Source organism: Eumetopias jubatus, unplaced genomic scaffold (genome assembly GCF_037043125.1).
Source record: "Eumetopias jubatus isolate StellerSeaLion01/CBP00866 unplaced genomic scaffold, mEumJub1_p1.0 scaffold_4, whole genome shotgun sequence".
NCBI classification, from domain to species: domain Eukaryota; kingdom Metazoa; phylum Chordata; class Mammalia; order Carnivora; family Otariidae; genus Eumetopias; species Eumetopias jubatus.
In genome coordinates this window covers 72,457,013-72,478,772 of record NW_028274810.1, presented here as the reverse complement: position 1 = coordinate 72,478,772, position 21,760 = coordinate 72,457,013, and the positions used below count along the sequence as shown (strand labels likewise).

Here is a 21,760-nt window from a genome sequence, read left to right as displayed (position 1 = left end):
CCGAAGCCTAGGGATGATAGGAGGAGTTGTGCATGGAGGAGGCACCTTGGAACTCATTCTCCAAATCTAAATAATCAGCATACATATAGGAGGGAACAAAAATCAAGGCCCCAGTCTAGACACAAAATGGGAGAACATTCTACCTCAACTGCTACCACACACTTAAGGGTATCACTGAGACCCAGGACCCTCAAGGGCAGATGCCAATCAAACCTGATTCCTAGATTCACAGAGCTTCCAAGACCACCCAGAAGATAATCACAGCATGAAACATAATGATCACTCCTGGAAAGACGACAGAAAGGGCCATCCTATTTCTGGTGATGGGAGAGCACTGCTGGGGAGCATGTACAAACACTCTGCTTCAGTCCCCTCTGTTAGAACGAACACACACACACACACACACACACACACACTCACTCTCTCTCTCTCTCTCTCTCTCTCTCTCCCCCCTCTCTGTCCCTCCATTCATTCCTCTTTGCCTGCCCACAGCCCTGGGAGAGTGCCGACTTCTCAGCCCATTTTGCTCCCACACTTGCCCCCATCCTCTGGGACAGCTGCAGGTTACAATTCCAACCACAGGCTTCAGAAAGATGATACACTTGCTGGAGCCTGCAAGGGGTCAGGAGAGAGTACTGTTTGAAATACCAGCGTGACAGCTGGCTCCTTGTCTGTCTCTTCCTCTCCCACCCCCCTCCCCAAACTTGTCATGGTACAAGAAGTCTATAAGCAGCCCATCAGCTTTAAATATCAGTGTGCGTGAAGCAGGAGCACGAGAGCGAGGGAGCGGGAAGCAGACAGCGAGCGCCTCTGTCGCCACTGCCTGTCAGGGAACACTAATGAATTTCACCACCAGCAGCCATGCTTCAGATGGGGCCAGGGGCGGGGGGGGGGGGGGGGGGGGAAGGTGGGGGTGGGGAGTTTTCTAGGGAGAACCTCGCAGTATTAAAACATCTTTTCCTAAAGCCCTGTTAATAAATGTCACTGCAGAGCCGAGAACTACAGCCCACTGCTAGGACTTCAAGGCAAGGGAGGGGTGGGGACAAGCCCTAAGGTCCTCCCAACAGAAGGAGAATGCCAAGTGTGAGGCTGAAGGGGGCCAGCTGAATCCCTGCAATTGGGAGGGTGACCACCATGACCCATGCTCATCTTGTAAAGGCCTTGGGCTGCCTAGCTGAGAGGACCAGGACGGGAAGGAAAGGCCTCAGGTGGGGGGAGATCACCAGCTATGCCTTCCAGGCCAGACTTACTGTCCACCCCCCTCCCCATCCACTTCGGCCAACTCATTTCACAGGGAGGCCCATGGGCAAGGGACTCCAGGGGCTCCCTTCCAGATCTAGGGGAGGATACTCTGGCACCAGTCCCAACAGGAAGTACTTCCCCCACAGGTGGCCAGGAGCCAGAGCTTACCATAATCTCTGTTTTACAGATGAGGACGTGGAGTTGAGTGGCAATGTGACTTTCCCAAGATCCTACAACTAGTAAGTAGTGGAGTCAGGACTCGAACCCAGGTCTCTTAATTCTAAAGGCCCATCTCTTTCCACAGCACCATGCAGATTCTCTGAGGAAGGGCTGATCACCTCATGGCCTCCTGTGTGTCCTCTACTCCCAGGGCCCTGCCCGTCCCCTCCATTCCCTTCCACTGGTACACACACACACCTTTGGCCTGGTATAGGCCACAGCTGCCATATAGCACAGGGCTGGGCTCCAGGCCAGGGTGAGCCCGGCCTGGCAGAGAAAGCCCTGGGAGTGAGCCAGGCCATCACCTGGGAGTCTCCACAGCTCAGAGGGCATGGCTGCAGGCAGAAGCCTTCCCTCGGGTACCCTCTGCACAGCTCTGAGCAGCAGTGTCTGATCTGGCAGCGACCTGCTGTGCAGGGGGCAAATGACATTTAATTTCCTCTTGGTTTCCCTATGGTACAGACGAAAGGCCGTCACCTGCGTCTGGGTCTGGCGGCACAGCTGGAAGTGTTCCCAGACATGCTGCTCTGGAGAGTTCCCAAACAGAAACCAGAACACAGGCAGAGCAGAGGGACGCCCCATAGGCCAGGCTGCCGGTTGTCCCTGAGAAAATCAACTTCAAATCCCCAATGCCAAGCAGTTGCTCAAAGCCTCCGAAAGGCACTGATAGGTAAAAGGCACCTCCCTGCTCCACTGTTTGCCGGCCCACTTGCCTACCGTTTCTCCCACACGGAGCCCACAAAAATGACCACAAGAAGCACACAAGCGCCACAAGCACCCTGTGGTGTTTAAGATGCACGTTAAGTATAACACGCACTTCCCCTGTGCCACAAATAGTTCAGGAAGTCAAATACCTTCTATCTCCCCAGCCCCTCTCCAGTGAGACAGCAAGACAAGCATCTCTCCAGGCTCTCCCCAAGGCCAATTCCTCCAAGGAAAGGGCACAGTGCCACACCTGTTGTGACTGTGGGAAGTGTCAGGGCTGCCACCAGGTCCTGGCTAGAGCTCGTTCCCAGATGGAATGGCAGAAGCCCCAGCAGGCGGCAGGGAGGAGGGTAGAGGCAGGAGGGGAAGCAGGTGACAGGAGGTTTCCAGGGCACTTTGGTCAGTATCTCAGCTGATGAGCTATTCTTTTTGGCCCAAGAAATCCAGAGCTCCTTAGCAGTTTGAGCTGTTTCCAAGATATCTCACTCGTCCCCCACTACAGTCTCCACCTGGCCTGTGGCCATCTTGACCCTTTGCCTGGGCTGCTTTTGTGTGGCCTACAATGCCCTCTGGAGGCTCCATGGAGAGGCAAGCTGCAAGCGGTCAGGTTCCGGGATGTAGACTGATCTCTGCTCCGACACACTCAAGGACAGAGCTGTTCCCCTTAACCCTCTGGCTGACCTCGCTGCCCTGATCCCAGCTCCCTTGACTCCCTCAAAACATGTTAAGCACTTGGCCTACACAGAGTCACACTTCCAGGTGGGCATTAGAATAGGCTAGTGGTTTTTAAACTGTGCTCAGTGGGGTTCTAGGATTCTAGAAGGGACATGAGGCTACTTTGTGGACTGGAGGAAGAATGGCAGGGCCCTGCCCCAGCTTCAACCAGAGCAGCTCAACTTTTATATACTTTGTAATATTGGGATTTCTTTAATATTTGGGTTTTTAAAAAAGTTTCCTGCTAAAAAATACTACCCAATCAGTCTCTCTCCTGTGCACCTCTGGGCTCTCATGGCGTTTGTTCTGTTTGTTCTGTATCTTCTCTGTAAGTTCTCATCCTCCACCTCACTCAGCTTGTAGTTAGTCACGCACATGCTGCTTTCCATCCCAACCACCTGTGCTCCTGACAGCCTCCAGCACAGGACTTCTCTCAGCGGGGGCTGACTCGGGGCTACTGCTGGGAATGCCAGCACTTCCAGCACCCACAGTGGTCAGCACCTTCAAGGGCAGTTTCCAAAAGACTTCTTGAAAGAAAAGAGCTGCAGTGAGGATGACATTCACAAAGAAGGTCCTAGTGAAGACACACGGCATATGCCACTCTTAAAATGACCAAGTGGGGCACACCTGCTACCATCATCAATCACCCAAACCAACCTCTGGGGGGAACCAGAGAGACTTTTGCAAATGGCCAATCTTTGGGCAAAATGCAGACATTCCAACCGGAAATATCACTCATTAGAGGTTTCCAAACCCTGAATGTGGGACCATCCATGGAAACACAAGATGATGCTCATCAGCTGAGTACTCAAGGGTCTGCCGCCTTGTAGAAGAGTCACTAGTCCCACATTTCTGCTTATAGCTCTGGAAATGGGTGAAGCCCCTTGGCCCCATAAACCAAAACCAAACCCACTGCCTGGCCTCCTTCTCCAGCCAGCTCTGGGGAAGGGGCAGGAGGGAGGCAGGGGTCTGTGCTTCTCCTAGCTAAAGCCACTTGTTAATAGGCCCTAGATTCCCTTATCCCCAGGGAAAGGAAGGTAGCAATGAGCCCTCTCCCTCGCACGCCCCCTCCCCCCCATATGTCTCCCAGCAGGGCCAGGGAAGAGAGCCATTAGTGTGTGCCTCAGCAGACAATGGGGAGGAGAAGTCTCCAGAGCAAAGGACAACTGCAGCAATTAGAATGCAGGGAGGTTCAGAAGCTATTTAACTGGGTGACCCCTGAGGTCGCTGCATCTGACTCCCATCCCTGGATAAATATTGTATGAGAGGGGAGGGGGGAGAGTGAGGGAGCCCTCAGAGTGCTGCTCCTCCTTCCACTCTGTTCCCCACCCAACACGGCTGCCTCCAGCCACACACACCAGGAACATTATTTACAGCCCTGACAGTCAGAGCAATCACTCTGCTAACCAAGAGGGAATGGACTTACCAAAAATTGACTCTGGCAATTGAAGAAACCAGGGCTGTGGGGGAAGGGAGCTGAGCCAACACTGAGATGCAAGGCTTCCCCCACATTCTGGGTCCAGCTAGAGCAAATATTTCCCATCACCCCAAGACCACTGGCAGGTGAAGCTGGCCCTAACTAGTAGAGTAAATCAGAAATGGTGCATCCCTCCATCTCTTGGGGACTTCATAATTGAAAAACTCCTGGTTCTCATCACCACCCAGGTGTTCCTTAGCAAAGATGGGAACCCTAGCTACCTGCCCAGAGGAAGTGGGACTAGCCACACGTCATTCATCCAGCTGGTTCCTCAGCTGACCTCTGGGAAAAGGTCACCAGCAGGAGAGTCAGCCATAGCAGAAAGGGGTCAGGTTGGGGGAAGAAGAGGAGAGCGTCTGAGTGCGGGCTGCGCCTCGGCCCCCACATGTGCCGCTCCTCTAGTCCTGCTCTAATGCACCCTGACATGCCTCTGAAGACAGAGAGCTGTTTGCAGTCAGCACCGTGATTTGTTAGTAATTATTTCCATGGTGTCACATTGCTGTCACTCTGTTAACAAAGAGACAGGCTGCCTCGGGCTGCCTGCAAGAAAGAATCGCAGAGAAAAAGGCCTGTCAGGCTCCCGGGATTCTCTGGGCTGGCTGGCTTTCTTCCCCAAACCAACATCCTTGCAGGCTTTGGAAGAAACAGTTTTACAAAACTATCAAGTCTGAGTATGTCACCCTTTAGCCAGGGACACTGAAAATTTATCCCACCCACTCACAGCCATCTTTCCCAAGCCCTACTGAGCTAAGCCCCCAAGTCCACAGATCATTCAGGCACAGGCCACTACGACAGCTGCACCCTCGAGTTCCCGAGCCTTCATCTTCCAAGACCCCTGCTTCCTGACTCCTCTTCCTCACTGGGGTGTTTGTAGCCTCTCAGGGGCTCTCGGGAGCCCAACACAGGGAATCTATTTCAGACCAAACTGAAGCAGCTGCCCCACCGGCATGGATGGTGGTTAAAGAGAATGTGATGGCAGGGCATCTTCCCTCCTTGAAACTGCCAACCACAGTTCAGGACCAAAGCTGCTCCAGTGTCAATGCCCCTGTAGTCTCCAGACGCCTGGACAACTGTAAGGAGATCCCCACAGACTGCCCCGTTGTTCCCAGTGCCTGGATCGGTCTGGTATCCACACAAGGAGAACTGGTGGTTTGCTTTCGCAGAGTAATGTCTCCATTACCCTGGCTGGGCATTAGAGGACAGATTGGCAAGCGCTGACAAAACAGAGGTCACTCACCTTATAGGCATGGAAAATTGGAGATTAATTCTCTCCTCTCACGGAGGGAATCAGACTCCTGGACAGTGGAAGGGAAGCACCAATACTGAGAAACCTCTTCCCTGCCAAGCAGCAGCAGCAGCAGGAGAGGGAGATAAAAGCCCACAGGCTCTACAGAGGCCTTGTCAAGGTGGCAAGGGCCATTGCCCCCCAGCTCCCGCAGAACCCCACAGGATAGTGGAGCCTGGGCAAAACCAAGATTCTTCTGGCACCAGGGTCCAAAGGGCAGAGGGCAGTGCTGGCTGCATGCACTGGAATGTAAACTCTATGAAGGCAGAATGTTTTAGAAGTTTTCTCTCTTTGCTCACTGCTATATCCTCAATACCTAGCATGGTGTAAGACAGAGTGGGTATTTAATCAACATCTGCTGAAAGAATAACTAAATGGGTCAGCATGGCTCAAAGGCCACTTCCACAGGCCTGGGGCCAGCCTCTCCCTCAGAGAAGAGGGAAACCAGTGCAGATTCCAGAAGAGATAGGGAGGCCACATATCCAAAGGACTGGGGTTAGGTTTTAAAGTATGAGGGAAATTTGGGCAAGCTGATAGGCCTCGGGAGATTCTCATATCAGACTGAACATTCACATGCTCATTCGACAACCATGTACTGAAGGGCTAACGAAGCTATGTAGTCCAACAAAAGAAGGATAGATAAAGTACAGCACAGAAATACAATGGAACACTATACGGCAATGAAAAGGCTGAACTACTAATATATACAACAACCATGGAAGACTCTCTTGTATGTTATGTTGAGCAAAGGAAGTCAGACATAGTAGGGTACATTTTGTATGATTCTACTTATTGGAAGTCAAGAACAGGCAAAACGAACCAAAAGTAAAAGAAGTCAGAACAGTGGTTACCTGACAGACGGAGAGCGTTACTGACTGAGAAGGGGTACAAGAGGATTTCTAGGACGATGTCAAAGGTTTTTTATCTTGATCTGGGTGGTGGCTGCACAGGTTTGTACTTGCATAAAAACATATGGAGCTGTACGTTTCACGTTTGTGTGCTTTATGTACCCTACTGTGCCTATGTCATACCAAGATTTCTAAAAACAGTAGAAAAAAAAGGGTTAGGTCTCAAGAGTCACACAGAGTTTAAAACACACACACACACACACACACACACACACACACAGAAATATCTCACCCAAAGTAAAACATTTTCCAGGAGCAACAGTGTCTCCTTCTCCTTGGGCGTTCAGGGGACAAGCCCTCCAGCCTTCACTCTCTAGTTGCCAGAGGACAGAGGAGCCCAAACAAATGGCCAAGGCCTGGGAAGGTCCAGAAATATTCAAAACACAAAGAAGTGCAGCCCGAGTGCCAGGCCTAGGAGGTAGTAACAGCCTCTATTCCGTCCCAGGTGAGCTGTGGGGAAGCAGAGATGGAATATACGGTCAAGCCATGGCCCCAGCTGGTTCTGAGGCTCTCTGATGCAGCCTGGCAGATACTGCCACAAAGCATAGAACCAGACTTCCAGAGACAGTCTCAAAGAGCCACAGGACCAATTTGTCTTCCTGACAAGCCGGGCAGACACTAGCTGAGCTACCCGAACTCTGGGCTATGCAAAGGTCTCAAGGCCTACAGCCCCTGCTGCCAGCAAGGAGGAGGTGGTAAGACCCTCACAGATGGTCAAGGGGAGTATAACTCTGGGGGCCACTACTTAGGCAGCAACACTTGCCTCAGGCCCAGTGAAGCAGTAAAGAGCCATCCAGTCAGCGGCTCTGTAGCAGGCTAACGCATGAGGCTCCCACCACCACACACATCTCAAAACCTTATCAGTTACCACACAAATGTCTTTATCTTTTATCAGGATTTTAAACAAGCAACACTTCCATTTCAGGGGTTCCAAAAAAATCACTAGAGTGCTTTAAACCTTCTGTCACCTTCCTAGTGGATGAGGAGATGAGGCCAACATTAGAGTCCCACCACTCAGCCTAAAAGTGCCCAGAAAGTGAATCACCAGAGGCTCTGCTTGCCAAGGAGGGGCTGAACTTACTGATCAGACAACAGAGCTTCTCCCCAGTGCCCCTCCAGGTCCAAAGTCCTTCCAGAGTAGACCAACTGCCCCAAACTCCCAGGCTCCGAGGCAAGGACACAGGCTGAGCTGCCTGCTGACCTGCAGCTCCAGGACCACACGGAGAAGAATGGAAAGGGGGCTCAGGCAGGGACCTAGGAGTCCGGGTGGACTCCACAGAAACCTGCTCCTGCCCTAGGACCTGCCCATAGGAAATGGGATAATCCCACTATGCTCACACTTAGGAGCGCCTTTACCACTAGTGCTAGGCACCAAGACATGTGCCGGAGGGAACTCTCCTGTGTCTGTGAGTAGGCTGGCCCCAGAAGCCTGCAAGCTCTTGGGGGGAGGCGGGGCACCCCTCGCTCCTCAGAGCCCAAGAACTCTCAGCCCAAGGAGCTGTCAGGCTAACGAGGCTACCCCACCGCCACTCCATCTGAGCGTGGCAGGCTGCACCGCACGACTGGCTTCAGGTGGCTCTTCTTTAATTAATGGCATCCCAGGCTCTGCAGGGAGCTTCACCCTACAATGAATGGCCCTCTCTCATTAGAGGCAGGCCTGCCATGATGTATTCAGGGCGAGGGCCAGGATTCATTTCCCTGTCTGTGGGTTGGGGATGGGAGGGAGGGGAGAGGCAGCGGGGAGAGATTTATATCGAGTGACTTGGATTAGCTGCAACTGAAACATGACCCCATCAACTCAAGCTGCCTTCTTGGGGCTAACCCGATGCACCTCTGCTGACGAGAGGGCTCTAGGGAAGCTGAAGGGAGGGCAGAAGGTCTGGTTCTTGTTCTCTCTGGGCTTAGGCTACAGCTCGAAGGCCCAGAATTCCTATACAACCTCCAGAACCCCCTCCCCACCCGCCACACACACTCAGTATGCACTGGGAGCCTGGCCTGACTCTGAGCCAGTCTTGCCCACTGAGAGCCTCTTCATGGCCAGGAAGCTGACACACTGGCCTCCGAGCTATAAGACTGCCCATGGCTGGCGGCTGGTGGCTGGCTTTCCTAACTACTTTGTGTAGGAAATACCCTCCCTCCCTCCCTACTTCAGAGGAGGAATGCACAACATAGTAATGCCCCCTTATCTGCTGTCTGGGCAGGATCCAAGAACATTATGCCACAGGGCATCTCAGACCTCAGGCCACCCAGCACTAGGGAAAAGACAGGCATTGGTCTGACACAAAAACACACTGTCAGCTATCACCTCACCATAGTGAGCCTCTAAGGTAGGGAGATTCTGTACACTACTACTCCTCTCCAGCTCCCTCTGAGGCCATCTCATAGGGATCACAAGACTGAGCAGGGGGACCTGGGGTCTTCTGGGCTAAAAGGTATCCACATCTCCAGCATACTTTTCAGAGACTTAGAAAGAAGGCTACCCTGCACGCTGCTATTCACACAGGTGGTTTTAGACCTGGGGGCTAGGTAGGTTCAGGTTGGCAGCAAAGAGCACACAGCCCTACAAATTCCCCCTGTAAATCCCACTGAATTTGACATTCAGTTTTGCTTGTGCTTGGGATAAAAATCACACATCAGAGCCTATCCTCTACCCATTCTTAGCCCTCTTAGAATGCCCGATTCAGGGCCACCTGGGTGGCTCAGTTGTTAAGTGTCTGCCTTTGGCTCGGGTCTGATCCCAGGGTCCTGGGATCAAGTCCCGCATTGGGCTCCTTGCTCAGTGGGGAGCCTGCTTCTCCCCCTCTCCCTGCTCATGCTCACTCTCTGTGTCAAATAAATAAATAAAATCTTTTTTTTTTAAGATTTTATTTATTTATTTGACACAGAGAGAGACACAGCGAGAGACAGAACACAAGCAGGGGGAGTGGGAGAGGGAAAAGCAGGCTACCGGCTGAGCAGGGTGCCCGATGCGGGGCTCGATCCCAGGACCCTGGGATCATGACCTGAGCTGAAGGCAGACACTTAACGACTGAGCCACCCAGGCGCCCCAATAAATAAAATTAAAAAAAAAAAAAGGCCCAATTCACTAAGAGAGCTGGAGAGTGGGCCCTCACCTGCCCCTGCCAGCCAATCAGAAGGCTGCTCTGCAAGCTTGCGGCATCCCTAGGAAGGCCAGGGCAGAATGCCTATCATCTGTACACACACCCACTCCGTGTCATCCACGCTTCTCCCTGGCCCTCATGGAAGAGCATTCATTTACCCTTCCTTCCCTACTCGGAAAGAGATGTAGCTCAGTTCCGCTTTGCTAAGCCCTATTTGGCAATGTGTCTAAACACATGCAAACTTAATTAGTTCAGGAGGGGAGCCCAAGCACTTGCAGTGACAGATAAAAGTATCTGGAAATGAGACAAGTCAGGACTGCCAGGGAGTTCTTACTCAAGCCCCTTCCCCCAGCAGGCTGCTAATCAGAGGTGATGCAGCTCAGAGCTGGGACCAACTGGCCCACCCATGGGCAAGGAGCAAGGTTTTCATGAGCTTAGTGATATGATGAGAGCCCCCCACATACTACAGGAGACAGGTATCCAAAATGATGCTGGCAGTGGTTTCCTTAAAACTGATCTGAGGACTCATTCATTTGTAGCTCATCAAGGAGGCTCTCAGACAGCCCCAAATCATCCCTCACCACACCTCCTGGCCAACCATGCCCCCATATCAAAATAAACCTAACAGTCCAGACCTCCACCAACACCAGACCGGGTACCAGCAGCCTAGGGTGTCAGAGAACATCTGCCACTCAGTGCAAACCAAAGCAAGAGGGAAGGGAATTCCCACCGTATCACAAAGCCATGGGCCAGGAAGGGCAGAAGCAGATGGGCAGATGGCATAATGGTTAAACACACAGGTTCTAGAGCCAGAATGTCTAGGTTCAAATCCCTGTCACAAATGGTTGTGTGCCCTTGACAAATTACCCCTTTGGACTCCAGTTTCCTCATCACTTATTTAAAAAAAAAAAAAAAGGTTATAAAAAGAATTTATTTCACAGGATTGTGGTAGAATTAAGTGAGATAATGTGTAAATAGCACAGCAAGACTCCTGGTATGTAATAAGTGCTCGATAGATGCTGGCTATCTTTATTATCTGATATAAATGTCTCCAGAGCAATCCCAGCCCTGAGTCTTAGAAGGCACAAATCTCTCAGAGAGCCCTTCAGCCAGCTCCTAGGACCAAACTCCTCCACAGCCCAGGCCTATGGGCCATCTCACCCAGTACCATGGAGGGAGGACCCAACACCCAGTGCTGGCATTGAGAAAATCCAGGAGCTTCCTGGCATTAGCAGCATAGTTCTGCAACCCCTCACACTCAGGTTGATGCAGAAAGGCCCAAGATTTCCTCTTCTGTTCCATTCTCCCTGAATCCACCTTCCATCGATCCTCTGTCGTCCTTTCTGAGTACAGATTCCACAGGCTCACTCCATTACTGAGCTGTCATTTATTCAACAAACATTTACTGAACAACTACTACATACCAAACATTGTCCAAGATTATAATGGTGCCCACAATCTAGTGAGAGGGACCGACAAGTAGAGGCAGACACAATACAATTTCATGTATAAATAAGTACATGTGCTCCAGAAACACACAGGAAGGCACCTAGAAATTGACATTAAGAAGTATCATGAGGAACTGGCCAGCTAGAGCATCCAGCTGGGGTTAGGGGGTGGGGGGTGCACAGAGAGTATTGAAAGATGAGGTTCGAGAAGTAAGCAAGAGCCTTGAGGCCTCATTAAACAGCATGACTTTGCCTTGAGGGCAAGAGGAAGCCTTGAAAGTGTTTTGTAAGCATGTGACATAATTTGTTATAGTTAGGAGAATGTCATGGGGGGTAAAACTGGAGTCAGAGAGATGATTTAGAAGACTTCTGTAATCCAAGAATACGGTGACCTGAGGGGAACGTGGATGGCTCAGTTGGTTGAGCGTCCAACTCTTGGTTTCGGCTCAGGTTGTGATCTCAGGGTCGTGGGATAGAGCCCCGTGTCAGGCCCAGGCTCAGCAGAGAGTCTGTTTGAGATTCTCTCCTTCTCCCTCTGCCCCTCCCCCCGCTTGCACTCTTGCTTCCTCTCTCAAATAAATAAATAAATCTTAAAAAAAAAAAAGCACCTGGTGACCTGAACTAGGGCAGCCGTAGCAGGGATGGTAAGAAGACAAAGATTTTGAGAAACCTCTGGCAGGAAGAATCAACAAGATTTGGCAATTAATTGGTTGTGCCTAGAGAAAAGCAATCAAGGATGGTTCTCGGGTTTCTGACAGAACTACCAGACAGTGGTTCCAGTCACAACTTGAGAGCAAGCTGGAGGACCAGGTGTCGGGAGAAAGAGGACACCTGAGCTTTAAGGGGCCTGTGGCATCCAGATGGAGATACAGAAATAGGCAGTTGGATGTGAAAGCTTGGGGTTCAGCTGGCAGATAAAGCAGACTGCTTTTCTCCAGCAGGATCTCTGCTGCCATGTCAAAGATGAAACCCCTCTATAGAGACATTCCCTGCCTGGGCAGGCAGAGAAGAGAGAGAATTGGAGAAAAGAACCCTAAACGCCATGAAGAGGTTCAAGAACCACGAGGTAAGGCAAAGGAAAGGTAGGTCAGGTAGGGGAGGCAAGCTGACCAAGGGCCAAAGCCATACAAATGACATTTCTTAAACAAGTTGAGAAGGAAAATTAAATCTGTGCCCACTAAATTAAAACCCACCTAGGCAGGATCTGTGACTACAGCATCAAAGCCCACAGAGTATCAACTCATCTGGCTTTGACAAAAGATGGACACAAAATGATTCTTTCAGGACCAAGCAGATTTCTTTTCTCCAGTGGGATTTCCGCTGCCACTTCAGTTCCCATTTCTCAGTGCCTCACTAATCAGGCCCTCTCCAACAAAAGTGATGGGAAGCTGGCTGGGGGTGGGTGTTGGGAGAGAGGGGAAGGGCAGCAACGAGAAGGAGCCGTGGCTCTGGGAAACTAGAGTGGGAAATGAAAATATTTGCTGAATTCTTTAGACTTAGTTAAATCTGAAAATGGATGTCAAAATAAGAAGTAAACCCCATACTAACAAGTTGCGGATGTCAATTTAACACCACCCTTGTCAGGCTCCTCAGCAGCCTTTACCAGGCGCATAAAAAGGTGATGGCTCTGATGAGAGCCATCTGACGAGAGGTTCCAGGAACACGGATAAGCTGTGCACTGTCACGAAGCACTACTTAGGTTTCCTCTCTGGCTGTTTTTATTTTGTTACACATTTAATTAAGAGCCTTCCCAGCAGTTATGCGGACTCCTGCTTCTAAAAGGCAGCCACAAAGCTCTCCTCCCCCCAGTCCCTGCTACCTGACATCTGCTTCCCTCCTGCATATTCTTTTTCAGATCTTCACTGGTCTTTTCAATGCAAACCCAAACCAGCTTACCAAAGTCTGCCCAACCCATCTCTTTTAGAAGCAACATGGTCTTAGAATTCAAGTCTGTCTAGCTAGGAGTCTACCAATTTGGGTCTTGGTTTCAAATTCTGTCTTGTTTTGTTTTTTCCATCTATAAAAGGGAGCTATCACCTTCTACCGGGGAAGATAATTAGGAGGACGGAATGAAATATGGTACATGCTCATTAAAATTTGGTTTCAAGGTGCCTGGGTGGTGCCAGTTGGCTAAGCATCCAACTCTTGGTTTTGCCTCAGGTCATGATCTCAGGGTCCCAGGATGGAGCCCCATCTCAGGCTCCAAGTTCAGTGTGGAGTCTGCTTGAGATTCTCTCTCTCCCTCTCCCTTTGCACCCCCCACCCCCCCCCAGCTCATGCTGTCTCTCTCTCTCTAAAATAAATCTTTAAAAAAGCTTTTTTGGTTTTTTTTTTTTCTATATGTTTGGATATAGACCCAATCCCTCTTCTTGATTACATCAGTTCTTATGAAGATGCAAAGCAGCCTCCTGAGTCACCAAAATCTGTCCCAGGCCCAGTGGGCCGAACTGGTGCTATAGGCCAGAATGGGCCAGACCCAAAGACAACACCCTCTGAAATTCCCTCTTTGTCTCATGGAGAAACCAGCTTAGGAGGTCTGGCCAGAGAGCCCCCACTCGTATGCACAGGGAAGTTTTCATATACACGCATATGCACATGCCTTCCCTAGTTAATGCAGGAGATTCTGAAATGTGGGTGTCTGGGATATGAACACATCAAAGAGTGAAATCCACTTGGAAGAGTGGGAGTCCTGGGAGGCTATCTGGAGAAACTGGGCCTCTGGACTGGGCCACACGAGCCACAGACACTGGGTATCAGCCTGAACCCCAAACAGCTTCTCTTATGCTATGTACTTCCACCTCAATCCCTTCTCTGCTTCAAGTACTCAGAGCTGCCCAGGATGCCATAAATAAGAGCAACAGCCTTCTTCCTCCTCACCTTCTCTGTGGAACCCTCCCCTGATTCATATCTGCTTCCAGATCCAGCCTCTGTAATTTCCCTGACACATGAGTGTCATCTGGGAACACGGAGATCCTCTGGAGCTCTGGGAGTCCTGTGTGCAACCTAGAGTATGCAGTCAGTGTGTGTACACGACCTGAGGGATGTGTGGGTGTTTATATGATCTGGACTTGTTCCTCCTGTCTCACCTAGGGAGCTGGTATCCAGTAGCAGGCTTGACATCCACCTGAGTGCGTAACTTCACCTCAATACCCAGCATCCAAAAGGCATAAAAAAGGACCTTGGTGAGAAGATAATGCCTAATTTGGTAGGAAATGTCACTCCAGAGCCACTATTCCTCACCTCCGACCAATACCCCACCTATGCACGAAAGTGTACACGCACGCGCGCGCACACACACACACACACACACACACACACAGAATGCTTGCAGCTGCCTTCGGTCACAAAGAACACAGAGGTATCGATTCTATCAATCCTCAGCAAACAGTGCCCCCACCACCTCCACCCCGTTTTAGCTCCCCGGGGGCTGTCTGAAGCCAGGTATCCATGAGGATAGACAAGAGGCAAAAGTGTCAACCTAGCAAAGGAACCAGTTCTGTCTTCCATACCCAGGGAAGGACCCAGAGACAAAGGAGAAAAAGCAGTGGGGACAAAGGAGGCTGGGGAATTGGACAGCTCCCTAGAAGCAGCCCTCTCTCATCCCACCACTGGGCCTGCAGTTGAATCATCAGGGCCTTGTACCCCAGATAAAAGGGTAGCACAGCAGAATGGTTAAGAGACAGGACCCTGGAGCCAGGCTGCCTGGGTTTGAATCCTGGCTCTGTGTGTCTTAGGCAAGTTACTTAACCTCTCTGTGCCTTAATTCTCTTATCTATAAAACAGGAATAAAAGTACCAAGGTTTATTAAACGAATTACTATTTCTAAAGCATTAAGGGTAGTAAACACTATATACTTGTTAAAAAAAAAAAAGGATCTTCTTTTAACTCCTTCCTTCCAGGGCAATAACATGCAGCCCCACAACTGGAAGGACTGTCCTGAGCAGTGGGACCTGGCAAAGGCAGGAAGGTCCTGACAACAGCCGTCCCAGTAGGGTCCTTGACAGGTCTACTCCCAGCTCCAGAGGCAGAAGGCAGGGTTCCCAGTCCTCTTTTTACCTTGGCAGCCCCAAAGATCCAGGGACTCCCTGACTCAGCTGCCCTGTAGGCTGGGACATGTAAGCCTGCGAAAGGCGACACCTGGTCCCATAGCTTCCAAGCCCTGCCAGCAAAGCAGTGCTTCTCATACTCACATGACTTTCAAGTCCCAGTCTCCACAGGTGACAAAAATTGACTTGACGTTTGGATCTAAGAGGCCTTCTTTCGCCATCCACTCATCGACCCTCTGAAAAGTACACAACAAGAACAGATGAGATTTTCCTTTCTTTTTTTTTCTTCCCAAGTCTGTGAAGAGCCACACCAGTGAAACACAGATAAGCTGCTTGTAATCGGAGCAGGAGAAAACTGTAATCTTATCCAGCCATGGCTCCGCTCTGGGCTCTCAGCCTTGGCTCAGGGCTATGGGGGCACCAGGAGGATGATCCCTGCAGGAAGATCCACAAACCCGAATGAGTGGGGGGAGGGAGCCCCTCCGCTGCCTCCCTGCCCCACTGCCTGGCAGCCCACCCCAGACGGGATAAGGACACATCCTGGTAAGTCGGTCCTCAAAAGCAAAGCCTAGCACAGACACAGGATGCCCTGGGCCATGAGAACAGGCTGGAAGGAGGCTCCAAGCAGGAACTCCAATCCACAGGTTCATTCATTCCCTTATTCATCTCACCCTCCCACCAAAGGTTTATTAACCAAATTTATGAATTTGGTTATTCCCGAAATGACGATGAAGTTAATCTTCACTGTGAGTCTAGCAGAAAAAGCTCCCTTGCTGGGCTAGAACCCCACCTTGATCCCTGGGGTGGCACTGCCTGCTTCAGTCACTGAAAGCTCATAAACTGGCCCAGGCTTTATGTTTCTCCTCTCCTGGTTGAGGACTCAAATTCAAATTCAGTGGACTCTTTTGAAGGCTGAGCTCAATTCCTAGACAGGGACAAAAACTGCTCCTAAACATACTTTAAGTTTTCTTTCCCTTCATCCCTTTGATCAGGTTTATTATTTGCACTCACACTGGAAGTACAAATACTAAAATCAGTATATAATGAGAGAATTATCAGAAGGCATTCCTGAAGCATTGCCTATTTTTCAGAAGATTCCAGGCATGGGGTGAGAGTACAGCAGATGACCACCACGCCACTCACAGAGAAGGATTAGCTTTTAAAGGCTACGTCGCAAAGTAGCCAGAAATGCAGGATTGAAAGTCAAACACATCTGGGTTCTAACCTTGGCTCTTCCATATCCTGGCTGTGTCACTGATAGGAAGTCATTTAAAAGTCATTTAACCTCTCTGAACTTCAGTTTCCTTCATCTATAAAACGAGGTAGGATGACTAACCTTACGGGGTTGTTTTGAGAATTAAATGTAATAATGTATTAAGTGCCTACCACAAAATAGACAGTAGGCTGAGAAGGCGAGAAAGGCAGATCATCATAATACAATATAATAGATGCAGCCCTGGAGAAGTGACCAGAATGCTACAGGACCAAGAGAAGGAAGTGACTAGCTCTATCTTTTACAGAAAAAGGAGTCAGAAAGGAAGGCTTCACAAAGACGCCAACTGAACTAGGGGACTTGGTGGTTGGGTTTCCCAAAAGGATGGAGCAGAGCAAAGGATATCCCAGGCAGAGGCAGAGGCATGATCCTTTTATATTTGAGAAGCAATTACATGCTCAATGTCTGCGTCCCCCACCAGACTATAAGCACCATGAAGGCAGTGACTTTCGTTTTATTCACTGTCTAAATCCCTAACTCAGCAGTGTCTTCTCAATAGATACCTGCTGATTGACTGAAACATGAGTAGGGGATAGTGTGACCGATGTCCAGTGTGTAGAAAGGAGGGACAGGAAATGACGCTGAGGGTTAGGTGGGCCAGACTGTGAAGACTCCAGCAGGTAATGGAGAGCCCACTGAAATTGTGAAGTAAGATTACTCCTAGCAGGTGTAGGCTAGCTCCCTGGGACATCTCAGAGATCCTGGAGGCCCAGTCCACACCAAAGCAGTCTTTGAGTAGGGCCAAGGATCCTAGGTCATTCCATGACTAGAGCAGTCCTACCTCTCAGGAGGTCAGACCGCTCCTTAAGCCAGACTGTGCAGACCCTTTTCACAGTCTGCACACCGGAGAATCCCCCTCAGCCCAAGAGTCTCCCCAGCAAGCTAAATTCAGGACTTTCTACTGCGGAATGGCTTGTCTCCCCAGCCACTATGGCCCAGTTGCACAGAAGGACACGCACACACTCACATTCATGTATCCTTTCCCAAGACTCTACATAAGAAAAGGAGTAAGGCAAACCTAGGGCTCCCTATGTCATCTAACCCTGCTCTAGCTCACTGGCCTTAAATCCCCAAGGTAAGTGCCCCATCTGCTGGGGGGGTGCTCCCCAATGCCCCAACTCCTAAAAAGTGGTCTTGGAAAAGAGAGCAAGACAAGATTGTCAGGAGCCAATGCCCAGCAGGATCTTTCCCATGAGAAGCACTTAATATTCACAGGGGTCCTTGGAAGCTTAGGACCTAGGCCATTCACTCATGCAATAGGTATTTAGTGAGAACCTTCCACTGTAAGCCTGTCCAGAGAGGTGATACATTTGTCCTGTACTATCACTGTCTTTTTCTGTCCTTTTCCTTCCCTTCTCCACTTAGGTGGATAAAGAGTTAGAGGAATCACCAAGACAATCCCCAATCAGCTGGGCTGGCCCTCCCAGCTACTGAAGGTCTAGCATGAGTCCTACTTGGACTAAATGAGTCAGGCAAACACCTAGCTGGCCACCTGCTCAGGGCCTTGGTTAGGACAAGAAGTCAGCTTTTTAGCTATATGACCAACTCAGGGCCAATGAGACAAAGTACAGCCCATTCTGGTCTCCTTGCCAGAGACTCCCCATTCAGGCTGATGCCAGGAATCTTCCCTCTTTACCCACAAAGTATCCTCAAGTATCAGAAAGTAGCTTTATGGATAAGACTCAGAATCCCCTGAGCATTCTGCTCCAGGGTGGCCTGAGGTTAGCAAGAGGAAGTCTCCTGAAGACCATCGCTCCCTGTCAACCAGCACAACTGAGGGGAAAAAAAAAAATCCCATAAGCTCAATAGCTCTGGTTCAGTGCTGGCCTACAGCAGGCATCTTCCTCCTCAGATCCTGGCCAGCGACATTCCAGGGAATAGCTAGCTGCCTGCTGTCTGGCCTCCCTCAGGGGGCAGGCCCTGGCTGGGACAGAGGAAAGGATGGGTGGGGTTCCCACTTTCTCTTTGAGTCTGGTCTTACAGGGAGCAGTCGATGCTGAGGGGCCCCCTCAATCATAGGAGTGAATCTCCCCTCAAAAAAAGAGGGTCAGTGGGGCTGGGAGACACCTCAGAACTCATCTTCTCATCTCCCAAACTAGTGTAGGTACCTTCACATTGACCCAACCCAGAGCTTGACCAGTCAGAGAACCTAGGCTTGTACACTCGCAGGGACAGGGAGCATACCTGCCACTGGGTGAGCCTAAACCTGACTCCATCCTGAGGAGCCCAGGAATTCAGTCTGCATTTCTCTCTCCCATGAGACAGGGCCTCTTGGCTAAATAAAGAGATCTTCCCGCCTCTCCCGGCTACCACCCAACTTCCTCTAGGCTGATTACCTCCGGCGCAGACGTGCCCTGCTACCCCCCCCCACCCCCTCTGCTTCCTCCTGTGCTTTGATAGGGGCTGAGCTTTAGGTTTACTGGTCTTAAAGATAATAAAGTACCTAATGGGATCCACAGGCTTCTTCTCTTCTCCCCTCCCCCTAGAGAGGAGGGAGGGGGAAAGGGACCTTCCCCCTCCGTGAAAACTCCCAGGCCAGAAGGGGTGGGAGACAAGCTGAGGCCAAGCCCGGCCCTTCCTTATTCCCTCAGGCTGGAGCACAAGAAGCAGCATCTTAACCTTTTCCAGCTCCCCGAGGAGAACATCCTAGAAGTGTGGTCTCCGCCAAGGGTTCTAAAGCCTTTCATTTGATTTCCCTCACATAGGCAATTGTCGTAATTATTCTGATTAGGAATCATTACCCAGCGCAGCCTCTGCACCCCTGACAGGCACAATGCATCCAGTGGCAGGCTGCAGTGGGGCAGGCGGGCCCAGCGCACCTCCTGGAGGAGCCGACAGCAAACAAAAGCCATCGATGGGGAGTTCTGGGTGAGTTAATGAAGCGCTCACATGCCACAGGCAGCCAACACTAAAGCTAAACAAAAACACCTTCAGTCCCTAGGGCTAGTCCTGCGGTCCTACGCTCGGCCCCCCTCTTCCATGACCCACCCAGCACCGGCTGCCCGCGCTGTCCAGCCCAGGGCCGGGGGCCAGGAGGGGGCGGGGGCCCTGTGTGGAACTCGGGGCAGCACTGGACATCCTGCCAGTAACCCTGACGGGAACAGCTGGAGATGACAGATCAATGGTTCAATACTCTCAACAGCATGTCACGGATGTGACAGCAAATGTTATTCTAATCAAGCCATAATCATAGTCAAATTACACGGCTACATTCTCAGGAGGGGAGGGAGAGAAAGGCAGCGGGAAAGGGTCCAGAGGTCAGGAATTAAAGGTCACTCAACCTACCTCCAGCACTTGCTGCAGGCTCGGCTGACCATCCACCATGGCTTGAATAATCCCGGTGAGCTGAAAGGAAAGAGAAATAGCCAATAGGTGGAACTGCAGGGTACAGGGTCTCAAAGCCAGACAGGATCCTTTCCTTTCTCCTTCTACCATAAAAGACTCTGGCCTGCAATGCTTTTGGCTCAGAACCTGCCAGAAGCCTTGGGAATGAAGTCCCAGGACATAAGGTGAACTTTCTCCACAACATCCTGCCCCAAGAGGGGGAAACACATCTACATGCTGACCAAAGGGTGTGTTTCATGCCCATTTCAGCTTTCACTTTGAAAAGAAAAGGAAAAAAAAAAAAAGATTTTATGTGTCTTGTATTCAATAGGCTCAGTAAATCCCTACAAATTATGATCCAAAGTAAATTCACCTCCCAGCTTCACAGAAGTTCCTGTAGACCTTGAGGAATGCTCACATAGGACAGCAACACTTGGTTATCAAGTCTGGGTCTCGATGTCCAGCATTTCCCCATCTAACACCAGAGAAGAGCCGGGGGAACCCCACAGGCATCCACTCTTTACCCTGAATACCTGGGTCCTCAATACCAACTAGGCAAGCAAGAAATAGACACCTTTTTTTTTTAAAGATTTTATTTATTTATTTGACAGAGAGAGAGAGAGCACCAGTAGGCAGAGTGGCAGGCAGAGGGAGAGGGAGAAGCAGGCTCTCCGTTAAGCAGGGAGCCAGACGTGGCTAGATCCCAGGACCCTAGGATCATGACCTGAGCTGAAGGCAGACGCTTAACGACTGAGCCCTAGGCACCCCAAGAAACAGACACCTTTAACTGATTGGGAAACTCAGACAGAAAGGCCTAATAAAGGAACCTGGTCTAGAGAATTTCTGACTCACAGGCCTATGCTCACCCAGGTCAGGCCTAGGTTCAAACAAGCTTGTTGCTTTGCTTTGCTTTGTTTTGAAGTGAAAATATCCCTTGAATACAGACTAGGACTGCCTCGGGGACCTGAGGCAGGAGGCCCCTATCCACAGACGTGAACCCAGCTGGAAATCACCATGCCCAATGTGCCCCTGGCTACTCCTACAGAGAGCAGCAGCTCAGGCTTGCTGGGGAACTTATTTTTTTTAAGTGTTGGGGGGGGGGAATTAAACTCCAATTAAACTATAATTACATTTAATGAATATCAAATACCCAGCTCACAGGAACTGCCGGCTCTAAGAGGGAAGGTTAGTTTCTCATAGAGACTTACATGGAATGGTAATACACACCTTTTAGGGAAGAAATTTTCATTTTAAGAACGCTGAGTTCCTCTAGGTGGGTTTCTGTAGTTCATCAAGTCATTATTAGGTGGTATTTTAAGGAAGTGTAAGGACACAGCCACTCTATTTTATATTCCAGAAACTGTTTTTATATTAATCTGTATTTTAATTGGGTAACAGCTGCTGCCTACAGACTTCCCATGGTCTAAAAGGAAAATAAATTAGAAAGATTAACTACACTGTTGTTTCACAAGGCTTTAACCCACAGCATGCCCACCCGGCTGGCACCTCCACACCCTTTCCTTGCTTGGGAGACCAAAGAACTGCCCAGCAGAGGGAGGGCCTGAGCCAAAGAGAAAAAAAGTTGGTCCACTGAGGGCTAGGGGTGGGGCTGGGGGGTGAGGAAGAGCTCTGGGTCAGTGGCTTTAATCTTAAGAGTGCTAAGACTCCTCTTTTTATTTAGTCAACAACTATTCATGGACAGCCTACAATGTACTGGGCCCCATTCCAGGAACTAGGGATCCAGCTGTGAGGAAAAACATGAAATCCCTGCCCTCCTGGAATCAGCATTCTTCTTGGCAGCCCCCTCTATGCCCAGCCCAGCCAGCATACAAAGCCTGTACACCTTCCAGAGCCACACCCTGAGCAGGCAGTTGCCCTGTGTTTTGTCTCAGGCACAGAGGGGCCAGAGTCCAGAGTAGGCTTGTTGCTGACTCCAGGTGCAACACCCAGATGACTGACGAGCACCCATGCACCCACCCCTGCCCTTCCTGGCCCCACTTCTCTCCTGCTTCATTCTT

General features: G+C 50.4%; 1 protein-coding gene across 9 annotated transcripts in view; it reads right to left on the bottom strand.

The window, feature by feature from the left end:
• Window positions 1–21,760, bottom strand: part of ERI3 (ERI1 exoribonuclease family member 3) — a 125,117-nt gene that overhangs the window by 65,873 nt on the left and 37,484 nt on the right. For all 9 annotated transcript variants that reach the window (XM_028123246.2, XM_028123250.1, XM_028123247.1 and 6 more), the window contains 2 exons: window positions 19,704–19,763; window positions 15,290–15,381 (listed from right to left, as the gene is read on the bottom strand). In XM_028123246.2, the coding sequence (XP_027979047.1) occupies window positions 15,290–15,381; window positions 19,704–19,763 (152 nt within the window). The remainder of the gene's footprint in view (window positions 1–15,289; window positions 15,382–19,703; window positions 19,764–21,760) is intronic.